At 44.1% G+C, this 24,020-nt stretch overlaps 1 protein-coding gene across 6 annotated transcripts in view; it reads right to left on the bottom strand.

Moving 5' to 3' along the window:
• Positions 1–1,584: 1,584 nt before the first annotated feature.
• The window catches only part of KIAA1328, a 206,487-nt gene continuing 184,051 nt past the window's right edge, over positions 1,585–24,020 (bottom strand). For all 6 annotated transcript variants that reach the window (XM_080973499.1, XM_080973500.1, XM_080973501.1 and 3 more), the window contains one exon: positions 1,585–5,277. In XM_080973499.1, the coding sequence (XP_080829625.1) occupies positions 5,067–5,277 (211 nt within the window). In that variant the 3' untranslated portion in view covers positions 1,585–5,066. The remainder of the gene's footprint in view (positions 5,278–24,020) is intronic.

The raw sequence follows: 24,020 nt of genomic DNA, 5'->3' as shown, positions 1-24,020 counted from the left end.
GGCTCAGACGTGCGTCCCAGCGATCGGGGGGAAGGAGGGAGGAGAGGATGTCCCTCCCTTTCTGGGCAAAACTAGCTGCCATGGTAAATGTGGCACAATCTCTCATGAGACAGAGAATTGGAGAGTTAGAAGGGATTCCCAGTGGTCACTGCACTGCAGATGACCATCCAACCTCTGTTTAAAAACCTACTATTCTATTAACAGTGGAATGCTTCTTTCAAGTCAAATTTCAGCATCAGGAGAAGACCCTGTGGGCACCAAGAAGGACATCTGTCTCTGCATGTTTGATAGTGCAATGGTCGCCCTTGAGAGGCTGTGGACTCTCCTTCCTTGGAGGTTGTTAAGCAGAGGTTGGACGGCCATCTGTCATGGATGCTTTAGCTGAGTTTCCTGCATTGCGGGGGGTTTACTGATGACCCTTGGCATCCCTTCCAACTCTACAATTCTATGATTCTATGTGTGCCCGCAGGAACCAGGATGATCCATGACGATGACCATTACCTCAAAGGAGACATGGCAGGTGCTGGAAACATCAGGGTCACTATTATAAATACCAAGGCTAGTCCCATAAAAGACTGCGTAAACAGGACTGTCATCAGCAGCTGGAGAGGACCAAGGTAAAGGTAAAGGGACCCCTGACCATTAGGTCCAGTCGTGGCTGACTCTGGGGTTGCGGCGCTCATCTCGCTTTATTGGCCGAGGGAGCCAGCGTACAGCTTCCGGGTCATGTGGCCAGCATGACTAAGCCGCTTCTGGCGAACCAGAGCAGCACACGGAAACGCCGTTTACCTTCCCGCTGGAGCGGTACCTATTTATCTACTTGCACTTGATATGCTTTTGAACTGCTGGGTTGGCAGGAGAAGGGACCGAGAAACGGGAGCTCACCCTGTGGCGAGGATTTGAACCGCCGACCTTCTGATCGGCAAGCCCTAGGCTCTGTGGTTTAGACCACAGTGCCACCCGCGTCCTGGAGAGGATGAAATCACCTTCCAAAGGAAAGGATCTCCCGAGGGCATCTCTGCCCCACGAGGGCCTCCTGACGGCTCAATCCTTGGAAGAATTCCTAGAATCATAGCTATCGTCAATTAATGATGAGGGTGCATTTGTGAACCAGCCCTAATTCACAACATTGCCACCGGCGTTTTCTTGTCCTGTCACTTGGGAAAGCTGGCTGCTTTGCAATCCCATTTAGGCAGCTCCCTCCACCCGTTTACACCCTCCTGCTCTTTTGCTTTGAAGGACCCTTAACTTTATCAGGCTATCATCTGCTGCCTGGACAGATATAACACACAAAACTGAGATGGGCTTTGAATGCTTGCATCTCAAGAAAAGCAACTTTTGCCTCCGGCGTTTCCAACGTTGCTCGGCCCAGCGCGTTGTTTGGTGTGTTTGTCAGTTGGGGGCCCAACAAAGAAGATGAAACATTTTCTTTCTTTTTTGAAAAAACACAGTCCAGAGTACCTGCCAACTTCCCTCTGCCTGGACGTGTGTGCTTCGACACAAAGGGAGGGGGAGAAACATCCACAAATTCCGCACGACATGCCAACTCACAAAACGAGGCGAGAAATAAAGAAACGAGACAGATAAGAAAGGGGGAAATCCACCTTGATAATTTATTAAATTAAAACATTGCATGTGTTTACTTTTAAAGATCCAATCAAGTTTCAGGTAGTACTTACCAAACATAACCCAAGAAGTATTTTGGAGGGTGGGTGGGGAGGGGTGATTGTTTTTACAGATCCGTTTCTTACAAAGTGCACATGTGTGTTGGGGGGAGACAAAGACGACGACGACAACAACAACAACAGGCCATTGTGGCAGAAGCAAAACTCAATGCATGAAGAGCCGGACAGCACAAGAATAGCTGCTCCAGGACCATTCCGATTCTACCCAGCAAGGTTTACGTGGAGTAAATCTTGGACAGAGTCCTCCCCCTTGCACTTTGCTGTCTCTGGTTGGTACTTTCAGCTACAGGAACTAAACTGCACATGGACAGCACATAGCTGTCAACGTTTCCCTTTTTTTAAGGGAAATTCCCTTATTCTGAATAGAATTCCTCACAAGAAAAGGGAAAAGTTGACAGCTATGCAGTACTATGAGACTTACTGGGCTAGTTTAAGTTTTGATTCTCTTCTATTGCTTGAGCAGACAGAAAAAAACAGTTTCCACCCACAACCACTGATTTTGGTCTTTGACAGCCACTGATTTTCCCCCACCCGGTTTTCCTCTGAAGCTGTAAATATTTTTTTAATAACTTCGGCTTTACAAAGCCTTGTGACAAAATGCCTTTGGCTTCCAGAAAGGACTGCAAGTTGAGCAGAGGATGTACATATGAAGCAGTCGGCGTAGTGAACGTGCAGACACTACGGCGCCTGAATGGGGCATTTGCCATATTGCGCTGTCAATGTGCAGAGTCTCCAAATTATGCTGGGAAATGTGCAGACGAAACATCTCACCTTGCCCAGCCTTCATGCATTTTTCCTTGCTTAGCCACATTCACCACCTGACATCTTGGTGGGTATCCTCACTTATGCAGGTTATGCAGATTGATTGGACAATGTACAACGTTCCCGGTTGATGCTGTTCACATGTGCACAAAGGCAAGCATTGATGCAGTGTCTCCACTGAAACCCACGAACTGCCATCTGTACACTAAAATGGCAGCCACCCTAACTGACTGCATGAACTTTTGAACAATTGAATTTGGAGCGCTTGGCCCAACTGTGCAAACAACCCTCTTGGACTCTCCTATTCCTTTTTTTTTAAATATTTTTTATAAAGTGCCTCAGAGACAGGTTTTTTCCCTATGGATGAATTTTAGCCATTATGGATAAGAGTTTGAAGTTGAACCCTTGACAATGGTCCTTTCAAAAGACATTGATGACCAAGGTACAATTTGACACAAAAATCAACAGCATTAATCCGACCTGTTTATCAAGAGCTTTATCGAAAATCCTAGATTCAATATTAAAAGAGGTTAAATATTGGCACTGGCTAAGAACTGGAGACAAAAAAATCACTCTGACAGAGAGAGCTCTGGAATGTAAATCTTAAGGTTGATAGTGGCATCTTAAAAAGGCAAGCAGAGGGGCAACCGGGCAAAAAAGAGAAGGCTAGAAATTAAAAGGGGAAATTATTGGATTCATTCCTGAAGAGGGACTGTCTAAAAAGGAGAGGCGGGATAGAGAGCTTAGGAAGAAATCTTGTTATTTTATGTTGCATTCGTTCTCCTGTTTTTAGGTAGCTCCTATGTTAATATGAATCGCTGTGCTCAGATGACAGAAATATAATAAAAAGGTCATGATCTGAGCTGGAGGGCAGCGATATGCAGCCCTAAAGACCATCTTGCCTAGTGAAACTAGAGACCGTGATGATGAGGCAGAAACAGCAGCAAAAAGCCCGTAAGGTGCCCCGTTCCTGAACGCTAAAGGCCAGCGTTCAAGGAATCAAATGATCCATGCATTACTGCGACACCGGAGGAAGCCCTAAATATGCAGCATTTTTAAAGAGTTCAGTGTTTCCTACTTGGACCTGTTCATTTCTTCCTATAGTGCATACCTGATCCTTGGGTCAGTGGAAGAACTTCAGGCTACCTTCAACTTTGCTAAAAGCAGCACACACAAAAACCAGAAGCTGTGCTAATCCCCATGGGGAACGTCACCTTGTGATCTGATATGGGGTGCTGAGACGTCCCTCCACTTGCAGAATTAAGGCAATGGATAAGGGACCCTCCTGCGAACTTGGGGGAAAAATAGCAGCTTCCCAGCCCACCTTGAGGACATAAGCAGAGAGGAAGGCAAAGGCTGGGGGAAGAAGGGGAAGAAGGAGCATGTCAGAACTGACGTCCGCCCTGCCTAAAGCTGTCCGTTTCCCTTTGCAGCACACGCAAGAAGGAGGTGCACGTTTTCCTCTTGCTCCACCTTTGAGCTTCAGAAAGGGGAGTTTCAGAGTCGGGCTTCCATGAATTCATGCCTGTGGCTTCTGTTCTGCTAATATACGAACGCTGCATGTGATTGTTGATTCCTGCAATCCGCAGCCGTTTCCACTAATCCCGCACATTTCTTTAAATAACTGAATGTGCAACTTTTCCGGGGGGGGGGGGGGTAGCATGTGTTAAAAACAAAATGAAATAAGATATGGCACAAATGATTAAAGCCAGAAGGAGGAATGCACGTCACATGTGGCAAATGGGATGAATTACTGATTTGTCTTTATTTACAACACCCAGGAATGGGTAGGGGGTTAAAAATAGAAAAAACCGGGGGGGGGTGACCTCAGAGATAACACTCCATGAGCTGGTCTCACCCTGTAGCACTTTTCAGCATGGAGGAGTGGAGAAAAAAATAGCAGGTTAGGCTGTCAAAATGCCTAATTTTGTTCACACAGCTTAGCTGTAAGGGGCATGCTCTCTCAGTAGATATTCTGTGTCCAATACACCCTTAAAGAAAAACGGAGAGAGAGGCTTATTTCGTAAGAGATTCATTAACTGAGAAATGTCCATTAGTGTTAAGAGAAGGCTGCCGGTTACCCATCTTCTACCCCCACCCCCGTTAAATGGCACAACACAGAATCTGACAGACGGTGCTGGAAATTCATTAGCTAAATATATAGGTAGCACCCTCAATTTTAACAGGCTACTTGGAAAAAAATGATAAAAGTTGGAATGTGCTTTTGTGTATGAGCAAGCAATGAAGCTCTGGGAAACTGGTTTTCACAGCTAAAAAAATAAATCAATAATGAAATACTAATCCCTTCCACAATGGCATGAATTTCTTTTCCTTTAAAAATTATTACCTTGTAACCGTGCAGAGAAAGAGCCCAGAAATGTCCTGCTTACACTTCGGTCAGTCTGCTTGGAAGGATGCTTTTTAGACATGATTTGGACATTGGGACAGGGGAACTATCGTGTTAAGTTTTTTCTAAGGGGTGGGGGGAGTTAAGGAGACAATCATTCGTCAATCAAATAATTTAAAAGCAATATCCCGATGTGTAAACATGCCCATGTTAGAAAGGGAAGACAGGTCCTTGGGTCCACCCGGAAGGAAAGGCTGCAACCGCTGGGCCCCTCAAATGAAAAAGATCTCCTCCAGGATGCGACTCTCCTCTAGCTCAGCCATGGTCCCATTCATGGCACAAGTTGGGCTCTGGTTCCATCCAGGCTTCCTCCACCTCCTGCTTTGAGGCACAAGCACTTGGCTCTGGTTGCGGCTTTCGCTGTAGTGATGCTGAAGCCCTGGGCTCATTGCTTCCACCAGGTCAAAGAGAGAGGACTCGTACCTGGAAGGAGAGAGAGGACAGGAGAGACTCTATTAAACACACAGTCTTCTAGCGGTCTTAGTAGACCAGAAGTTTAGCGTGAGTCAAAAGGTGTGATACATTGGCAAGAAACAGCTAATGCAATTCCAGGCTGCACCAACAGAAGTCTAGTGTCCAGATCAAGGGAAGTAATACTCCCACTCCATTTGGCCTTGGTCAGACCACACCTAGAATACAGTTCTGGATGCCACAATAAAGGAAGAACATTGACAAGCTGTAATATGTGCAGAGGAGGGTGACCAAGAGGATCAAGGGTCTGGAAACCAAGGAATGGCTGAGGGAGCTGGGGATGCTTAGCATGGAGAACAGAAGACTGAGATGAGAGCCATCTTCAAATATCTAAAAGGCTGTCAGGTGGAAGATGCAGAAAGCTTGTTTTCTCCTTCTCCAGAGACTAGGGCCTGAACCAGTGGATTCAAGTCACAAGAAAGGAGATTCCCACTAAGCATTAGGAAGGAATTTCTGATGTAATGTTTGACCCTCGGAAGGTGGTGAAATCTCCCACCTTGGAGGCTTTTAAACAGAGCTTAGGAGGCCAGGGGTTTTTTTTGCTGCGATTCCTGCATTACATGGAGTTGCAAGAGATGATCCTTGGGATCTCATTCGCCTCTACAATGATTCTATGATTCTAAGAACAAGCACAGAGGTGGACAGAAGTTTGTCAGTGGTCTCAGATATCACTGCCCAATGGAAAGCTGTTACCCCGATGCTTAACACTTTCAGGCTGCAGAGAAGTGCAAAGATCCACTGAAACTGGCAACAGAAATGGGCAGTAGAAGGCCAGGGAGAGGCACAGCAATTCACCTTTGCATGCAAAACCCCAGAAATGACTTCTACTCCAGCCTTTGCCCACCTGCTGCAACTTCCACCAGTGGCAGTCACAGAATACGGCAAAGGCTGCATCATCTCCTCATGCAATTCCGTCAAGCACAAATAGTAGTCTGGATGTACCCTTTCAACCGAGGATTAGTTTGCGGGGGAAGAGAGAAGAGAAAAAGTCACGCGCAGGCCAAGCTAACACGCCATGCCTGTGTTTCAGCTGCAAGTCAACTTGGAGTTAATTTCTGCTGTAAGTTTATCTAAGTTTTACAGCATTTCAGCTATCGGGAAAATTAAATGATTTGGCAGATTACAAGAGCAGCAAATGCAGCAAAGATTATTTAAAAGACCAGGCATTGGAAATCAGTCTATTTGACATCAGGGCTCTATATGCAAGAAAGCAAACTCGCTCCGCTCAAACGACCTTATCTGATGGAGAGACCTCTCCTTTCGGCTATTTAGTGGTTAATCCCCCGATAATACAGTTTGTCCTGGCCTGTTGAGGTGCCATCAGACAGCATCTGGCTGCAGGCAACGGAGCTCAGGAGCTCACTGAGCCAATTTCCTCCATGCTTATTTCTAAGGAAATATTTTTAAAGGGAAACTGCCAACATGCTCTGGATCTCCCTCAGAATGAAACTTGACCATATATTGAATACAGCAGCTGCTACTGCAGTTAGCACTGTGGTTTTGAAAGGGACCAAGTTGTGAATTTTCTAGCACAAGCCTCTGATTTAGAACAGGATACCTGCTCCTAAATGTGGGTTAAACCACAGAGCCTAGGACTTGCCGATCAGAAGGTTGGCGGTTCGAATCCCCGTGACAGGGTGAGCTCCCGTTGCTCAGTCCCAGCTCCTGCCAACCTAGCAGTTCGAAAGCACGAAGTGCAAGTAGATAAATAGGTACTGCTCCGGTGGGGAAGTAAACAGCGTTTCCGTGCGCTGCTCTGGTTCACCAGAAGCGGCTTAGTCATGCTGGCCACATGACCCAGAAGCTGTACGTTGGCTCCCTCAGCCAATAAAGCAAGATGAGCGCCGCAACCCCAGAGTTGGTCACCCGCGTCCCTCAACTTTGGGGTAAAATCATATAAAAGTTCAACTACTTGATTGGCCCTTTGGTCGGCCCCCATGGCCCTTCACTTCATCAAATCTTGCCCTCTTTCAAAAAAAGTTTGGACACTACTAGGGATTGAACCTGCAACCTTTGTGTTAACAGCACCACGCTCTAACCAACAGAGCTATATCTCCTCCCATGGAACTGCTGCTCCACTGGGAAGATGGTGTTGGTCCATGGAGCAAGTTCTACCCAGCTGGCCACGCCCCCCATGTGTGTGAGCCAATTAGATCCTTCCCCCTGCCCTCTTTTGGAAACTGCATTGGCTGGGAGAAATTTTAAAGGACACCAGCCTCTCATACTAAGTTCTGCTCCATGTGCAGCAGGCTGGCTGAGGAGATGATGGGAGAGGAAGAGCAGAAGAGGTTTTTAAATACTGGTATGTGTGTAGGGGATGGGTGGGAAGAAGTCTGCACAGAAACGCTTCAAGCATTTTTCGACAGCTAACCAGTGGAAAACTGCACAAACTTGCTATTATGAAAGTGTAACCAGACACATCGTTTGTACATTTATCTGAAACAGCTTCAACTCACAATGAATATATTGATATTTGGGGAATATGACGCTGTATTTTGGATGCATTTCCGTCACTAAGTGTCAGCATAATGTGATGCTTCATGAACACAGTACAATAGTTTTTTATATTTTAAAAAAACCCCAACCCCTATATTTAGCTGCATTATATTTTCGTCTTGCACCACCTGGCTTAAATAATAAAATGATTTTGCTCCAGTATGCAGAAAACGGCACAATTTCAAGCCAATCTGATATTTGGTGGAGTCAGTAAGAATTCTATCACTAGGCAAAAGTAATGAGATTTATTGGCGTCATAAATGCTCCGGCAGTAAGATATATGTATATTTCCTTAAACAAGCAGTGTCAGATATTATTTGATCATCATGTTCAGCGATATCTTTTCATTTACAGTCTCTGAAAATTTATTCTTCAACCATAAATGTCTAGAAAACACACAGCTCTGGTTCTTTGAAAAGGTGATGGCATTTCAACAAAACGTTCGCGCAATATGGCATCGGAGATTAGTAACTGTAGAGGTTTGCTTTTATTTAAGCGCATGTTCCCAATGAAATAAAAAGGTTTATGTCAGAAATTTGAGTGGAAACATAAAAATAAACCTCCAAGTGATTTATTAGTGGTACACGAATTGCCTTTGGATTCAAGCAGGCTTTCCGACTGATATAATGCTGCTTTGTACTTCTAACACACCTTCAGCTCCCAAGTACTTTACAAACATTAATTACAGATAATAAAACGCTTATGATAGTGTGTGCCGGTTTTACAGAGCAGGAAGCCAAAGCTTTGGTTGCTTAAATCACATGTTTCAGTCAATGGGGATGATTCAAAGCCACAGACGTCCCAGTGTGGAAAGTCTGGGAGAGGAAAGAACATGGCGTGCTCAAAATATGTTTTCTACCTCTTCCACCAAATGAAAATCAGGGCAGGGCTGTGGAAAGAAGGCACCTATCTTGCCACCATCCTCTTTCTGAGATATTTCATAACTGATGTCTTGCTTCATGAAGAAGAGTACAAGTTTTCCCAACATCAGGACCCAATTGTGACTTTGGAAAGAGAAATGGAAGGATTAAAGAAGTGAGTTTATAAATAAAAAGACACATATGTGAGTACAGTTATCAGAGGCTGGTACACAGACTATTTTATGGCCCATGAAGCCACCAATATCTCAATTGCCACTATGATTGTGTTGGAATTCTGGAAGCCAAGATTCAAGTCTACTCTATGGAATTAACCCCTTCATGCATTAATGAGGCTCAAGGATGCTGCTTATATGAGGCTGGTCATCCCTTCAGCATGTTTCAACCTGCCTTCTTCTTCACACCAGTGGCTGTGATTCAACCCTTGAGAGCTCTTGTGCTGTGTGTCAAGAAGGGGGCATCAAGGTTTAGCTGGAAAGCAGCGAGTGGTGTCATCGATATTCAGAGCCAGCTCTTGCATTTAATAAATAAACAGGTTAAAAAAAAAAGCCAACTGAACTAGTCACTCATTACTTGCTAAATTCTAGCTCCTCACTAAGGTGGTGATTCTGCCCCTGGGTTGTGCCAGAGGATCATGTGACTGAATGCTCTCTCTCTCACACACACATTTCTCCCTGCACACTGAAAATTAGCATCAAAGGGTCCTAACCCAGCCTTCTTTGTGACATGATAATTTTCTATGAGAAAGGATTAAAAGAAAATGTATGGGAAAGCATACTGCTTTACCTCCCTTCATCAGAACTGGGCCCCAGCCTCATAGATACTCACATTTTAACCTTGCTCCTCCCCCCGATTTTTTTAAAGTCATAAAATACATCAGCAGACGTCTAGTGTCCAGATCAAGAGAAGTCATAGTACCACTCTATTCTGCCTTGGTCAGACCACACCTGGAGTCCTGTGTCCAACTGGGCACCACAATACAAGAAGGGCATTGGCAAGCTGGAATGTGTGCAGAGGAGGGCGACCAAGACGATCAACGGTCTGGAAACCAACCCTTATGATGAACGGTTGAAGGAGCTGGGTATGTTTAGCGTGGAAAAGAGGAGACTGAGAGGAGATATGATAACCCTCTTCAAATATCTCAAGGGCTGTCACAGGGGAGAGGGAGCATGTGTGTTTTCTCCTGCTCTGGAGGGTAGGACTCAAACCAATGGCTTCAAGTTACAAGAAAGGAGATTCCGACTAAACATTCGGAAAAACTTTCTGACAGTAAGCGCAGTTCGGCAGTGGAACAGACTCCCATGAGAGGTGGTGGACTCTAACTGAGGTTGGATGGCCATCTGTCATGGATACTTTAGCTGGGATTCCTGCGTGGCAGGGAGTTGGACTAGATGACCATTGGGACACCTTCCAACTCTAAGGTTTTATGAGTCTATTCTATGATAAAATACATGGACAATGACTTGCAGGACTCAACCATGTTTCCCTTCAATGTAAGGCCAGAAGTGAGCCCAGAGAGAGATTCAAAGGCATCAGCTGCAGCACCACCAGGATCTAAACAGCAGCAATCTCTACTTTCCCTTAAAAGTTCCAAAGGGAATTCTTCTATCTGTAGAGGCGCCAGTGCAAAATATATGAGGAATCACCAGCTTTATGGTGTTGTGTACATATTCTTAATATTTGGCAGTGGCAGAGAGAACACAAGTGATGGGGGGAAACAAGCAGTGGAAACAAGAGATGGATATAAGTGTTGGGGGAACCCAAATCCAAGTGCTTTCCTTCACACAACCAAGATCAATCCTTACGACTCAGTTAAGCACACAGTGCACTATCCCTCCCTTTCGCTCCCAGCATTAACACCCCTCGACACCTGAAGGCTGTTACTGCGCCTCTCCCAATCACTGTTTCGCAGGCTAGACGTATTTTATCGCTCCCCATACATCAACACTTCCTAGCCTGGCGATATCTCCTCTGAGCGGGTGCCTATTTATCATCGCTCCCTTTGGGATTTCAGTGCCCAGAGATGAGGACCAAACTCCCCGCGTGCCCTAGCACAGTCTCAGGAATGCACAACTCTGTTCTCTCTCTCTCTCGCTCTCTCTCTCTCACTTTTTTGAGGCCAAACAGCATCAGATTCTTTTGTGGTTGTACAGCATCACAAACTGATGACCAATTTTAATCTATGGCACCACTGAAGCATAATACATCACAGCCCACTGTAAAACCTGACGTGCAGCTCTCACAGGCTTGCCGCCCGTGGGGTCACTGGCAATAAAACCGAGGCTTGTAACAATGCCATCGGAGACAACTGTCTTTCGCAGGCACCGGAGAGGGAAGAACCAATTTTGATATTAGTGTTGCAGTCTTGTGAACCCGAAAAGGCAGCGTTTGGTGTGGTTACGGGGCAAATGCTTCAACGTGAGAGGCCTTGGCTGAAAAGAGGCTCAGCTCTGCTGGAGCGTTTGGACTAAGGCAGAGAAAGTGATCTGTGCAATAAAGGGATAGTGCAGAAGTTTGCAAAAGAATGAGTGTGCAACACATACTTGGCTGCTCAGTATTAATAAAGGCCATCACCTGCAGCAGCAGCAGCTTCCAACACTTAAAGAAGTTAGCACAAAATCAGATTAAAATGGAAGCACAGGTGATTGGCTCCATCGCTTTGCTGAGCTCAGTCTTGGCTGCTGAAAGGCAGCCCATCCACACCAACACACACAGGCGGTACAAGGAGGCAATGATTGGATGTGCCAATGAATGATCTCTTCCATAGCGCCAGGGAACGACCTGATAACAGGTCCCTCAATGAAGCTGTTTGATAAGAGGTTCAGGGATGACAAAAAAGAGCAGTACTTCTCCAATTCTCTCCAACTCGGGCTGGAATGAAAGGGGGAAGGCGTGTGTACTCTTCAGCCGCTCACCAAAGTGGTACTTTGAAAGAAGAAGCCCAGATGCAAGCTGACAGAACTAAATGAATCAAGACAACAAACTCTTGCTTTGTAAATCTTCCAGCACCGCAGCGATGTTTTCTTTCTGCTTATTAGCATGCACTTTGGAGAGCTCTGGGCACCTCTGGATGGGCATTCAATCCCGTTTACACGGCTGCATTACGGAAACATGCATTTGGCATCAATAATTCAGAAACACTTTGTTTGAAAGTTTAGATTTGGGGAAACACACATGAAGCGCACGCTTTTAAAAACAGATTATGTATCCTAATAATAACCAAGTCACTCTATTTTTAGCGTAATTTGAACAAAAGCATGTGATTAGGTAGATGAAGCTTACACACAGGGAGATATCTAAAACATGATGAGGTTTAGAAGTCTCCATGATCGGTTAAACAACTTCAGGATAGGAGGGAAGGCATGGGATCTAGAAGACCTTCACACAATTACCTATCTCAGAAATCCCTGCCTAGCATATCCAGTAGATCCATATTTGATCCCAATGTATCCATCCATGCCTCATATTTCCAGGATCCTTCCATTTGTTTTAGGTGAAAAGGTTGCAGAAATTGGATGTGCGTCCTTATGTCCCAAACGCTCTCTCTCCTACTGTGCAGAGTATTCTTCCAGGAAGACAATGATGTTAACTGTTCGCAAATCCCCCCGGGTCTGCGTCTCTTTGCCTCTATATACTTTTGGCTCCTGAATGTGCTGGGCTTTCTCTTGCCCTGGTTCAGTCTCAGCAACTCTTCTCCATGCAACTCCTCTCATTATACTTCCCCCAAATTCTTCCCCCTCCTGAGGCATCCTAGCCTTCACTGTCACGTTTCCTAGCCCATCCCAACAATCAATTTCCCCCACTACGCCACAGGGCAGGATCCAAACACAATCTATTGGCTTGAACACAGTCTAGAAGGGTATAAAACGCATGCCAAGCTAAGCTCCACGTGCACCTTCTCCATGGCAAAAGATCTAGAAAATAAAAAGAGCCAGCTGGATCAGACCAGATTATGTCTGAATAGGATGAGAGTGTTGGAGATACGTGCAAATGTGTATGTGAACCCGGTCTTTGGGTGGGTGTTTGATTTTCGTTGTTGTGTATACTGTGTATATACGGACAATGACAATAAATTTATCTTATCTTATCTTATCTTACCAAAGACTTATCGAATCTAGTATATAATTACCAGATTTTTTTCAATGAATCCGAGGACACTCTTTTTTTTTCTTCTTCTTTTTTTTGAAGCTGAGTAGCAACAGGGAATCAGTAGTGGGGATGGTGAGGCAAAAGACCCTGGGCCCAAGCACACATGCATATTGTATAAAGGTGCAAAGCTCTTCTTTCGCACCCTGTGAAACATAAATGCGCGAAGTTTTTAAAAAACTGGGCAATGGCGTGCTGCCTGCCCGTGACTCCCGAGCCTCCCCCGATCTATCAAAACAAAGGGGGCAGGAGATCTGTACCGCTGGATGTCCCTGGTTCCCCCTTGGCAGTGGCAGAGGGAGCGAGCAGCTCCTGAAGCCAGCCAGAGCCAACTGCGCTACCAGTTGCAAATCTGGGGACATTCCAGGGATGAAATTTGTCCGGGGACAGATTTGCAAATCCGGGGACTGTCCCCGGAAACCGGGGACATCTGGTAACCCTGACCCAGTATCCAGTTTGCCAGGGCCCAACCAGATAACTGTAGCACCTACAGGCAGGCGTCTTTGGGTGTAAGGCACAAATTCAGTGCTTTTAAGAAGGCTCCAGCTATAAATGAAATGTCACGGGATGCTGGTGGTGGCCGGGGTGGGGGTGGCGCAGTGTGAGTCCCCTGCCATCCAGAACAACTGCAGTACAATTAACAGCGTAAGCTTTTTATTGAACACTCCCTCAACAGAGAGGAATGCAAAACAAGAACAGGATGTTGGGGGGGGGTCCCCATGTCACCGTCTTCATAAAGCCTATTATCAGCATTCCCGCTGCCCCCCATTTTGGGGGTGTGTGGAATAGGAATACATTTGTGGAATATGTATTACTTGCTTTGCACCAACATTTCACGTAGGCTCACCCCAAGCTGGAATGAGAAAGACGCCAACTTCCCAATTGTAAACTTCTATGGTTCTGAAGTTGGAGAGTCAATGCTGCCTGGAGGTACGTTTCCCCACCCAGCTGCCCCAAAGACCCATTTAATTAGCAAAGAGTGTTAGCTCCACATTTCTGACATACGGAGGCCTCCAAGAAAACATGACTCAAGCCAATCCAAAATGAATGTGACCCTTCCGTGCCCATAGGAAGAGAGAACAAAAGACTGCGAAGGCTGCAGGCCGTGAAATTAAAATGTTCACAGATACAGTGAAGTAACAATGCCATGTTACGGGGGGAAAGAAACGTCTTGGAGGTTTAAGTGCACAGCGAGAACGAGAGAAATAATTTATGGGATAAACAGAAGGAAAAATGGAAATTTCTCACTGCAGATTTCTACTCCCAGGGGCTCCTGGAGGGCAGTCCTGGAACTTCACATCCAGGGCAGGATTCCGGAACAGAAAGCCATGTTTGGTCTATGCTCTGTGACGCCATTTCTTTGAACGCTGCCTCTGCACATGCCAAGGATTTGATCTCCCATGGCTTGGAAAAGTGGGGATGCCCGCATGGTTGACCAACAGTTTTCCAGTGAGCGGAAACATCAACTGAATGCCACCAAGGTGGAAACACCCCTTAGAGGATGCGCTGTAAGCCCCCCAGGAGGTGGAGACTTCCCCAGCACCATACAGTGTTTTTAAGCCAGTGTGATAATGAGATAGAAGAAACCTGCCTAGACGTGCCCCCTACCCCCTCAGAAACAAACAATGCCCCCAACGTCCAGAAACACAAAGTCCTATCAAGACAGAAATAGACATCTAAGGTGCACCAATGCTTTTTCTGGGAAGATGAAGGATTTGGAGAAAATGGCAGAGGGACTACCTCTTGGGACTTATGGAACAGTGAAGTGATTTTGGGGACAAATGAAGGGTCCTGCAAGAGAATTGATATGTTGTAAACTGCTTAAAAGCCTGCTTTGGTATTAAGTGATATAGAAATTGAGCAATAAAATAATAATGATGATGATGATGATGATGATGGGAAGTTGCACCTGATGACCTTCTGGATAAAACGCTGCCTGCATGATACAGCGTTTGTCAGCAAACCTTTTTAAATGATGGAATTTGTAGGAATCCAGAGCCTCTGGATTCCTACAAATTCCATCATTTAAAAAGGTTTGCTGACAAACACTGTATCATGCAGGCAGCGTTTTATTTCCTCAAGTGAGAAGATCTCTGGGCTAATAAATTGCAGTGCCGCTCATAAGTTATGATGCCGCTGAAATGAGATTGACAGGCACACGCGCCGTATGCAAAATGCATTTACTGTGTCCAACTGCAGGGGAATGGGATTAGAATGCAGCCCCAACCCTTTGCCCAAAACAGCGGGAGAAGGGCAGGAAGCGAGTTCCAAACACACAAAGAGAGAACTCCTGGCAATGTGAGGTGTAGGCAGAACTCATCCTGCTGGAAAATCGCCCGAAAGAGAGTCAGTCTAACAGTGCAAAGGTCATTTCTGACAAGGCATGTTTTTCACACCCTATTGATCCAAGACAGCACATAAGGGGGAAGAAAACACACCGCTGAAATGTGCCCGCGTTCTGTCTGCTACACATTTAATAAAATCTGCAGGGCTCCGAGCTTATTACATTCTTCAAACTTTTACTCATTTCATCCCAGTGATTTCATTAAGTTAGATGGCGACATCTTTATTAAAAAAATAATCAAAATTGAAATGTTTCAATAAACCCAATTTTGGTTTTAAGTAGTAAAAGATGATTCAATGCAGACGAAGCAAAAATGAAAGTTAAAAAGTACAATAGCATTAGAGGGTTTGAAAACCTCTTCTTTAAAAAAAAGGAGGAAGAAGACTTTTAAGAAAGCCCCAAAGGAAATAAGGGGTTTTTTGGAGATTGGTGTTTCTCTTCATTGACCCTGCAGAGAAAAAAGAACAAATTTCACACACGCGCACACCTTAACAAGTTACTCTTGCTAACTATTCTAGGCATGCATGCATCAAAATCTTGCCAAGTTTATAAGACGGAAAGAAGCAAAGGAGCTGAGGAAAAGAACACAGGTAATTCGGCATCAAGCAGAAACCGCAGGAGCAACTGCAGTGCCAGGAAAACGCATGATATCTGTGCAAATAATAAAATCTGTTCCAAATCCACCCAAATAACCAACTTTCAATCCCTTTCCTTTCAGCCTCGGGGGGGGGGGGCGTGGGGAACTGGCTTGTGTGGTGTTTTGTATTAAATTAGCAAGCACAAAAAATACATCAAGCCACCTTAGTTAATGAGAAGGGGTGAGGAGAGGAGAGGAAAAAGAACAACTATGGTACAGCGGATGTAACACGGTGTTGGAAAGACCCAAATCCAGAGCAGGCATCATGCGGAGACTGCCAAAATGCAACACAAAACCACTGCCTCTTTCTATGTGTTATATGGGGAGGGAGAGAGCGAGAGCGAGAGCGAAAGAGACCCAGTTTACACGTCAAGGTAAACCACAGTTAATGGCTTACTATGAATGCGTAGATAGATCTTGCTTTGGTTCCTGCCCTAGCATGAGTGGGAGCAAAAGTATTTTGGAGAACCAGAACAGCAGCAACCGTCATCAGTTCACACCCCCAAAGCCATAACTGACTTCTGACTTCTGCTCAATGATTGAAACTAAGACCTTCACGTTGAATCTGACTATGGACTAACTTGTCTCTACTCATAAGCTCTTATCTCTAATTCTGTAACGAATTATTGTGTTATACATATCTTCATGAGTTTGAGTTTGTAATCTCTGTTAGAATTTGTAATCTCTATTTGAGTTTGTAATCCTTGTCAGAATACATACTTTTGAATGGATCAGTTTTTGTTAAAATTGACTTTTGATTAGCAAGTAGGGACCACTCCCACTATTGAAACTTACATTGGCCTGAGTTCTTGGTGTGCTTTTTTCTTGGTATATTTAATAACAACTTATTTTAAGTCTAGACTGCCAGTAGCATGTGTGAAGCCTGCATTTCCTCCAAGGCAATAGAGACTTGGCCTATCCAAGCAGCATAAAGTCTGGCAGAAATGAGGCTGTGAAATGAAGTGTACTATTTAAGATAGCAGGTGGCGGGGCATACATCTTATGTTCCTCCACGTTAAAACAAAGCTAACCTCTCTACGAACAGAAAGTCATCACAGCAAAGGAGGCGGCTGGACCTCTGCTAGGACAGCAGCAACCAAGGTGGTCCCTGCCAGCTGTTGGGATGAGGATGCTCACAACATCTGGCAGACAGCACATTTGCTACCCTTATGCAAGGGCGGGGTGTTTTTGTGGAGAGGGGGTATACAATGGAGAGCATTCAAAAATGGTGCACCCCACCTCTGTAGTCTGAAGTAGCATGGGCCACTCCATCCCTTCCTAAATCTGCCACCTCATCCTGCAAAACTAGGAGACAGACAAGGCAACTTATGAAACTGAGAGCTGGTTTACATGCATACAGGTAGATGTAAAGTGTGACTGATGAAACACATGGAATAAGGCAGGTATACTTGACTACACTGGGGAGTCAAGACTGGCTGCAGTTTTCATTTGAGTGAACATGCAGCCTTCGTAGCAACTGCCAACCAATGTTTGACATGACCTGAAATCGCATAGTCTGAGAAACGTATTCATTGGGTTAAAGTTTTGAGCAGGGTGTCGGATTTAGGGGGAAATGGCAGAGGCATCTTGTGGGGGAAATGGATGCATTCAGTTTAAATAAAGAAAAACGATAATGTGATAAATGGTGTGGGTGGGTGTAGAATGATGCATCAAGACAGCAAAAGATAGGAAGGAATGAAAGCATAGGCAGTTTATTTTTCATATTTGGAACATATACAAGGCGACCCACACCATACCATTCAGTCTAAGGTTTAAAACGTTAACGTTGTTCTCTGGATTTCAGAATCATAGAATCACAGAATCATAGAGTTGGAAGAGACCACAAGGGCCATCGAGTCCAACCCCCTGCCAAGCAGGAAACACCATCAGAGCACTCCTGACATATGGTTGTCAAGCCTCTGCTTAAAGACCTCCAAAGAAGGAGACTCCACCACACTCCTTGGCAGCAAATTCCACTGTCGAACAGCTCTTACTGTCAGGAAGTTCTTCCTAATGTTTAGGTGGAATCTTCTTTCTTGTAGTCCCCCCCCCCCCAATAATGCATTTATTTAACTTCCTGAATTACTTTTTTTTCCCAAATGATATTTATTAAAATTTCAGGGAAAGAAAAGAATTACACAAAAACAAAAAGTAAAAATACAAGAAAAATACAAAATACAAACTACAGAATAAAAGAATAAAAGACACTTAAAAAGAAAAAGAAAAAAAAAGAATAACGGATCAATCTTTCCACAGCTTACATTCATATCCTTGTTTCCCTGACCTCCTCATACCTCCCTTTTTTGTATTCCAGTTCAATTAGTTAAGTCAGCAATTTCTTTCCCTCTTTGTTTTCTCATGATCCTTTAACTTAATATACTATAACTTTAAATTTTCATCTGTTATCAATCCTTTTTTACATACACCTTTATAGCATTACTGCTTAAACCACCTAGCTTCATTCCAACATCATTCTAACATTCATTAATTTTGCAATATTTCTGTAAATAGTCTTTAAATTTCTTCCAATCTTCTTCCACCGACTCTTCTCCCTGGTCTCGGATTCTGCCAGTCATTTCCGCCAATTCCATATAGTCCATCACCTTCATCTGCCATTCTTCCAGAGTGGGTAAGTCTTGTGTCTTCCAATACTTTGCAATAAGTATTCTTGCTGCTGTTGTAGCATACATAAAGAAAGTTCTGTCCTTCTTTGGCACCATTTGGTCGACCATGCCCAGGAGAAAGGCCTCTGGTTTCTTCAGAAAGGTATATTTAAATACCCTTTTCATTTCATTATAAATCATCTCCCAGAAAGCCTTAATCCTTGGGCACGTCCACCAAAGGTGAAAGAATGTACCTTCGGTTTCTTTACATTTCCAACATTTATTATCGGGCAAATGATAGATTTTTGCAAGCTTGACTGGTGTCATGTACCACCTGTATATCATTTTCATAATATTCTCTCTTAAGGCATTACATGCCGTAAACTTCATACCTGTGGTCCATAACTGTTCCCAGTCAGCCATCATTATGTTATGTCCAACATCTTGTGCCCATTTAATCATAGCAGATTTCACCGTTTCATTCCATTTCAACAGCAAGTTATACATTCTTGACAAATTCTTAGTTTTGGGTTCTAACAGTTCTGTTTCCAATTTTGATTTTTCCACATGGAAGCCAATTTTCTTGTCCAAATTATATGCCTCCATTATCTGATAATAATGAAGCCAGTCTCGCACTTTGTTTTTTAATTTCTCAAAACTCTGTAATTTCAGTCTATCTCCATCTTGTTCCAAAATTTCCCAATATTTCGGCCAATTGGCCTCCATATTGAGCTTTTTCAGAGCTTTCGCTTCCATCAGTGATAGCCACCTTGGGGTTTTATTTTCCAATAAGTCCTTGTATCTTATCCAAACATTAAACAATGCTTTCCTGACAATATGGTTTTTAAATGCTTTATGTGCTTTGACCTTATCATACCACAGATATGCATGCCATCCAAATACATTGTTAAAACCTTCTAGATCCAAAATGTCAGTGTTTTCAAGAAGCAGACATTCTTTCAACCAGCAAAAGGCTGCTGATTCATAGTAAAGTTTAAAGTCTGGCAGGGCAAATCCACCTCTTTCCTTTGCACCTGTTAATATTTTAAATTTTATTCTAGGCTTCTTGCCCTGCCAGACAAATCTAGAAATATCTCTCTGCCACCTCTTGAAAGAGTCCATTTTGTCCACAATCTGCAATGTTTGAAACAAAAACAACATTCTAGGCAATACATTCATTTTTACCGCAGCAATACGACCCAGCAGTGAAAGCTTCAAATTTGACCGAATTTCTAAATCTTTTTTCACTTCAGCCCAGCATTTTTCATAGTTGTCTTTAAATAAATTCCCATTTTTTGCTGTCATGTTAATCCCCAGGTATTTAACTTTCTTAACCACTGTTAAACCTGTCTCATTCTGAAACCTCTCTCTCTCCATTGGTGTTAAATTTTTCTCTAAAACCTTGGTTTTTAACTTATTCAATTTAAATCCTGCAACTTGACCAAATTCTTGAATCAGTTCTAAAACCCTTTTGGTACTAGATTCTGGCTCCTATAACGTCAGTACTAAGTCATCTGCAAATGCTCTCAATTTGTACTGTTTGGCTCTGACATGTATACCTTTAACCAACTGGTCCCTTCTAATCATATTCAGCAAAACCTCCAGGACCGATATAAAAAGCAATGGGGAGATTGGGCAACCTTGTCGTGTCCCTTTTTCTATCTTAAATTCTTCCGTCACCACATTATTTACAATTAATTTAGCCTTTTGTTCAGAATATATTGCACTTATACCGTTTTCAAAGCCTTGGCCTACCCCCATACCCTGTAAGTTCTTCTTCATAAAACTCCAAGAAATGTTGTCAAAAAATGTCTTCTTTCTTGTAGTTTGGATCCATTGCTCCGTGTCCGCTTCTCTGGAGCAGCAGAAAACAACCTTTCTCCCTCCTCTATATGACATCCTTTTATATATTTGAACATGGCTATCATATCACCCCTTAACCTCCTCTTCTCCAGGCTAAACATACCCAGCTCCCTTAGCCGTTCCTCATAAGGCATCGTTTCCAGGCCTTTGACCATTTTGGTTGCCCTCCTCTGGACACGTTCCAGTTTGTCAGTGTCCTTCTTGAACTGTGGTGCCCAGAACTGGACACAGTACTCCAGGTGAGGTCTGACCAGAGCAGAATACAGTGGCACTATTACTTCCCTTGATCTAGATGCTATACTCCTATTGATGCAGCCCAGAATTGCATTGGCTTTTTTAGCTGCCGCGTCACACTGTTGGCTCATGTCAAGTTTGTGGTCAACCAAGACTCCTAGATCCTTTTCACATGTACTGCTCTCAAGCCAGGTGTCCCCCATCTTGTATTTGTGCCTCTCATTTTTTTTGCCCAAGTGCAATACTTTACATTTCTCCCTGTTAAAATTCATCTTGTTTGTTTTGGCCCAGTTCTCTAATCTGTCAAGGTCGTTTTGAAGTGTGATCCTGTCCTCTGGGGTGTTAGCCACCCCTCCCAGTTTGGTGTCATCTGCAAATTTGATCAGGATGCCCTTGAGTCCATCATCCAAGTCGTTGATAAAGATGTTGAATAAGACCGGGCCCAAGACAGAACCCTGTGGCACCCCACTAGTCACTCTTCTCCAGGATGAAGAGGAACCATTGATGAACACCCTTTGGGTTCGGTCAGTCAGCCAGTTACAAATCCACTGAGTGGTAGCATAGTCAAGACCGCATTTTACCAGCTTCTTTACAAGAATATCATGGGGCACCTTGTCAAATGCCTTGCTCAAATCAAGGTAGGCTACATCCACTGCATTCCCTTCATCTACCAGGCTTGTAATTCTGTCAAAAAACGAGATCAGGTTAGTCTGACATGACTTATTTTTCAGAAATCCATGCTGACTATTGGTGATCACAGCATTCCTTTCTAGGTGCTCACAGACTGTTTGCTTAATGATCTGCTCCAGAATCTTCCCTGGTATTGATGTCAGACTGACTGGGCGGTAATTATTTGGGTCCTCTCTTTTCCCCTTTTTGAAAATAGGGACAACATTTGCCCTCCTCCAGTCTGCCGGGACTTCGCCTGTTCTCCAGGAATTCTCAAAGATGACTGCCAGTGGTTCTGAGATCACATCTGCCAGTTCTTTTAATACTCTTGGATGCAGTTCATCTGGCCCTGGAGACTTGAATACATCTAAACTAGCCAAGTATTCTTGTACTATCTCCTTAGTTATTCTGGGCTGTGTTTCCTTTGCTGAATCATTTGCTCCAAATTCTTCAGGTCGGGCATTGTTTTCTTTATCGGAGAAGACTGAGGCAAAGAAGGCATTGAGGAGTTCAGCCATTTCTGTGTCCCCTGTTTGCATTTCACCATCTTCTCCTCTGAGTGACCCCACTGTTTCTTTGTTCTTCCTTTTGCTACGGACATACCCATAAAAGCCTTTTTTGTTGCTTTTAACCTCTTTAGCAAGCCTGAGTTCATTCTGTGCTTTAGCTTTTCTGACTTTGTGTCTACATGTGCTGGCTATTTGTATGAATTCCTCTTTGGTGGTTTCCCCCCTTTTCCATTTTTTGTACACATCCTTTTTTAATCTTAACTCAGTTAAAAGTTCTTTAGATAGCCACCCTGGCTTCTTTAGGCACCTTCCATGTTTCCGTCTCATTGGTATTGCCTGAAGTTGTGCTTTTACTATCTCCCTCTTAACAAACTCCCAGCCATCATGAACTCCCTTTCCTTTTAGTATTACTGTCCATGGGATCTCACCCAGCACTTCCCTAAGTTATGCTGCTAGAGGCAGACATGCTGCTAGAGGTAAAGGTAAAGGGACCCCTGACCATTAGGTCCAGTCGTGGCTGACTCTGGGGTTGCAGCGCTCATCTCGCTTTACTGGCCGAGGGAGCTGGCGTACAGCTTCCGGGTCATGTGGTCAGCATGACTAAGCCGCTTCTGGCGAACCAGTGCAGCACACGGAAACACCGTTTACCTTGCCGCTGGAGCGGTACTTATTTATCTACTTGCACTTTGACTTGCTTTCGAACTGCTAGGTTGGCAGGAGCAGGGACCGAGCAACGGGAGCTCACCCCATCACAGGGATTCGAACCGCCAACCTTCTGATCAGCAAGCCCTAGGCTTTGTGGTTGAGATCACAGTGCCACCCGCATCCCTCGCTGCTAGAGGTAGGTGAGCATTAAACTGTATTGTCTCAAGAACTCAACTAGATCAAGGGCTTCTCCTGTTGAAACACTTTCCAAATATAAAATGAATGACCAGAATGGGAGAACTATACTTAAAGTGGATGGTTGGATGCTTGGCATCAGTGCAGGGAAAGCAACGCATGGATTTTGCAGGGCACTGCAGATGTGCGTTTTGCAACAACTGATTTGTTCATATAACAGCTTAATAATAATATTTTATCCAGGTAAGCGCAGTTTCTGCCCCTCTACAATCCTCCAACATGGCTGTTTCATGCACCTTTTATCTTCAGACCAGGAAGTGGAGACAAGGCCCATTTTAGGCCCTTATCTGGGCTCAGTGTAAGAACATGCAAAGTGATATAAGAGCAACTTTGGGCATGGAAAGAGATATGTGGGCACAACTGAGAGAAAGGGATCGATGTGATTCATAATCTGCTTTAAGAGTCACTGAAGGGGAGTCCCAAAAAACTAAAAAGCCTGCGACAATTAGGGTGTACATGCCGAATCGTTTTCCAATGCTGTGTCAAATCATTACAACAAATGCAAAAGGGGAACTCTGCCATTTTATTTTATTTTCAAAACATTTTTTTGGCACTGTAGCACTGCTTAAGCCAACAGGAACATGCACAGGGGGAGACAATCATGTAAGATGCTTGTTTCGGACTTGCTCCATTTCTGAGGGGTTAACAAACCACCAGAGTTATCAAGAAAAGGAATGAAAACGGCCAGTGAACTTAGCCCTAGAGCTCCTTGCTTCTCTTCACTAAGAAACACCCTTCCCTGCTCCTTCCAGCTTGTCCACCAACTTTTTTTCTGTCCATTAATGTTTCTGGGACCATTCTGCTCCCTGACTCTATCCACTGCTCTATAACTCATTCAACGTGCCTTGGTGACAAGAATCCTGGATCCTTCCCCAAGCCCTGTAATAAAATCTGAGAAGTTCTGCATTTGGTGTGTTTTTTTTAAAACCCACCACAGGATTAGATACAATTTGGACCTGGGGAAAGTGGCGTGGGAGAATCTCCGAGCCCGACATCGAACAATGCAGCTCTTCCAAAGAAGCAGCCCTAAAAAGAGTTAAGCCAGCTCTCTAATGTGATTTGCACTTTATTTTCCCCGGCTTATTCTTAGTTTCAAAACCGTAATCAACTTATTGTCACACCACTGAGTGACGGAAACCTTGCCAAACTACTTCAAAAATTGACAAGGTTTCAGTTGCACTCAACAATCCCAGAAGACACATCCACTCATTTTAATATAAAATCCTATCAGAGTCGCATAGCTGAATAGCGGAGAAAAAAATGAAAAAAAAAGTTTAAAGGACAAGTAGCTGAAAGAGAACTCTCCCCTCCCAACTCTCCTTCCAACCACACACCAGCAAAGTTTGGAAAAAGAGATGATCAAAAAGACTCAACGATCCAATGCTAGATTAATGCAAATATCTGCCTGCAAGCAAG

This window comes from Podarcis pityusensis (genome assembly GCF_964106645.2).
Source record: "Podarcis pityusensis genome assembly, chromosome: 11".
Lineage (NCBI taxonomy): Eukaryota > Metazoa > Chordata > Lepidosauria > Squamata > Lacertidae > Podarcis > Podarcis pityusensis.
This window is presented reverse-complemented; position numbering and strand designations above follow the sequence as displayed.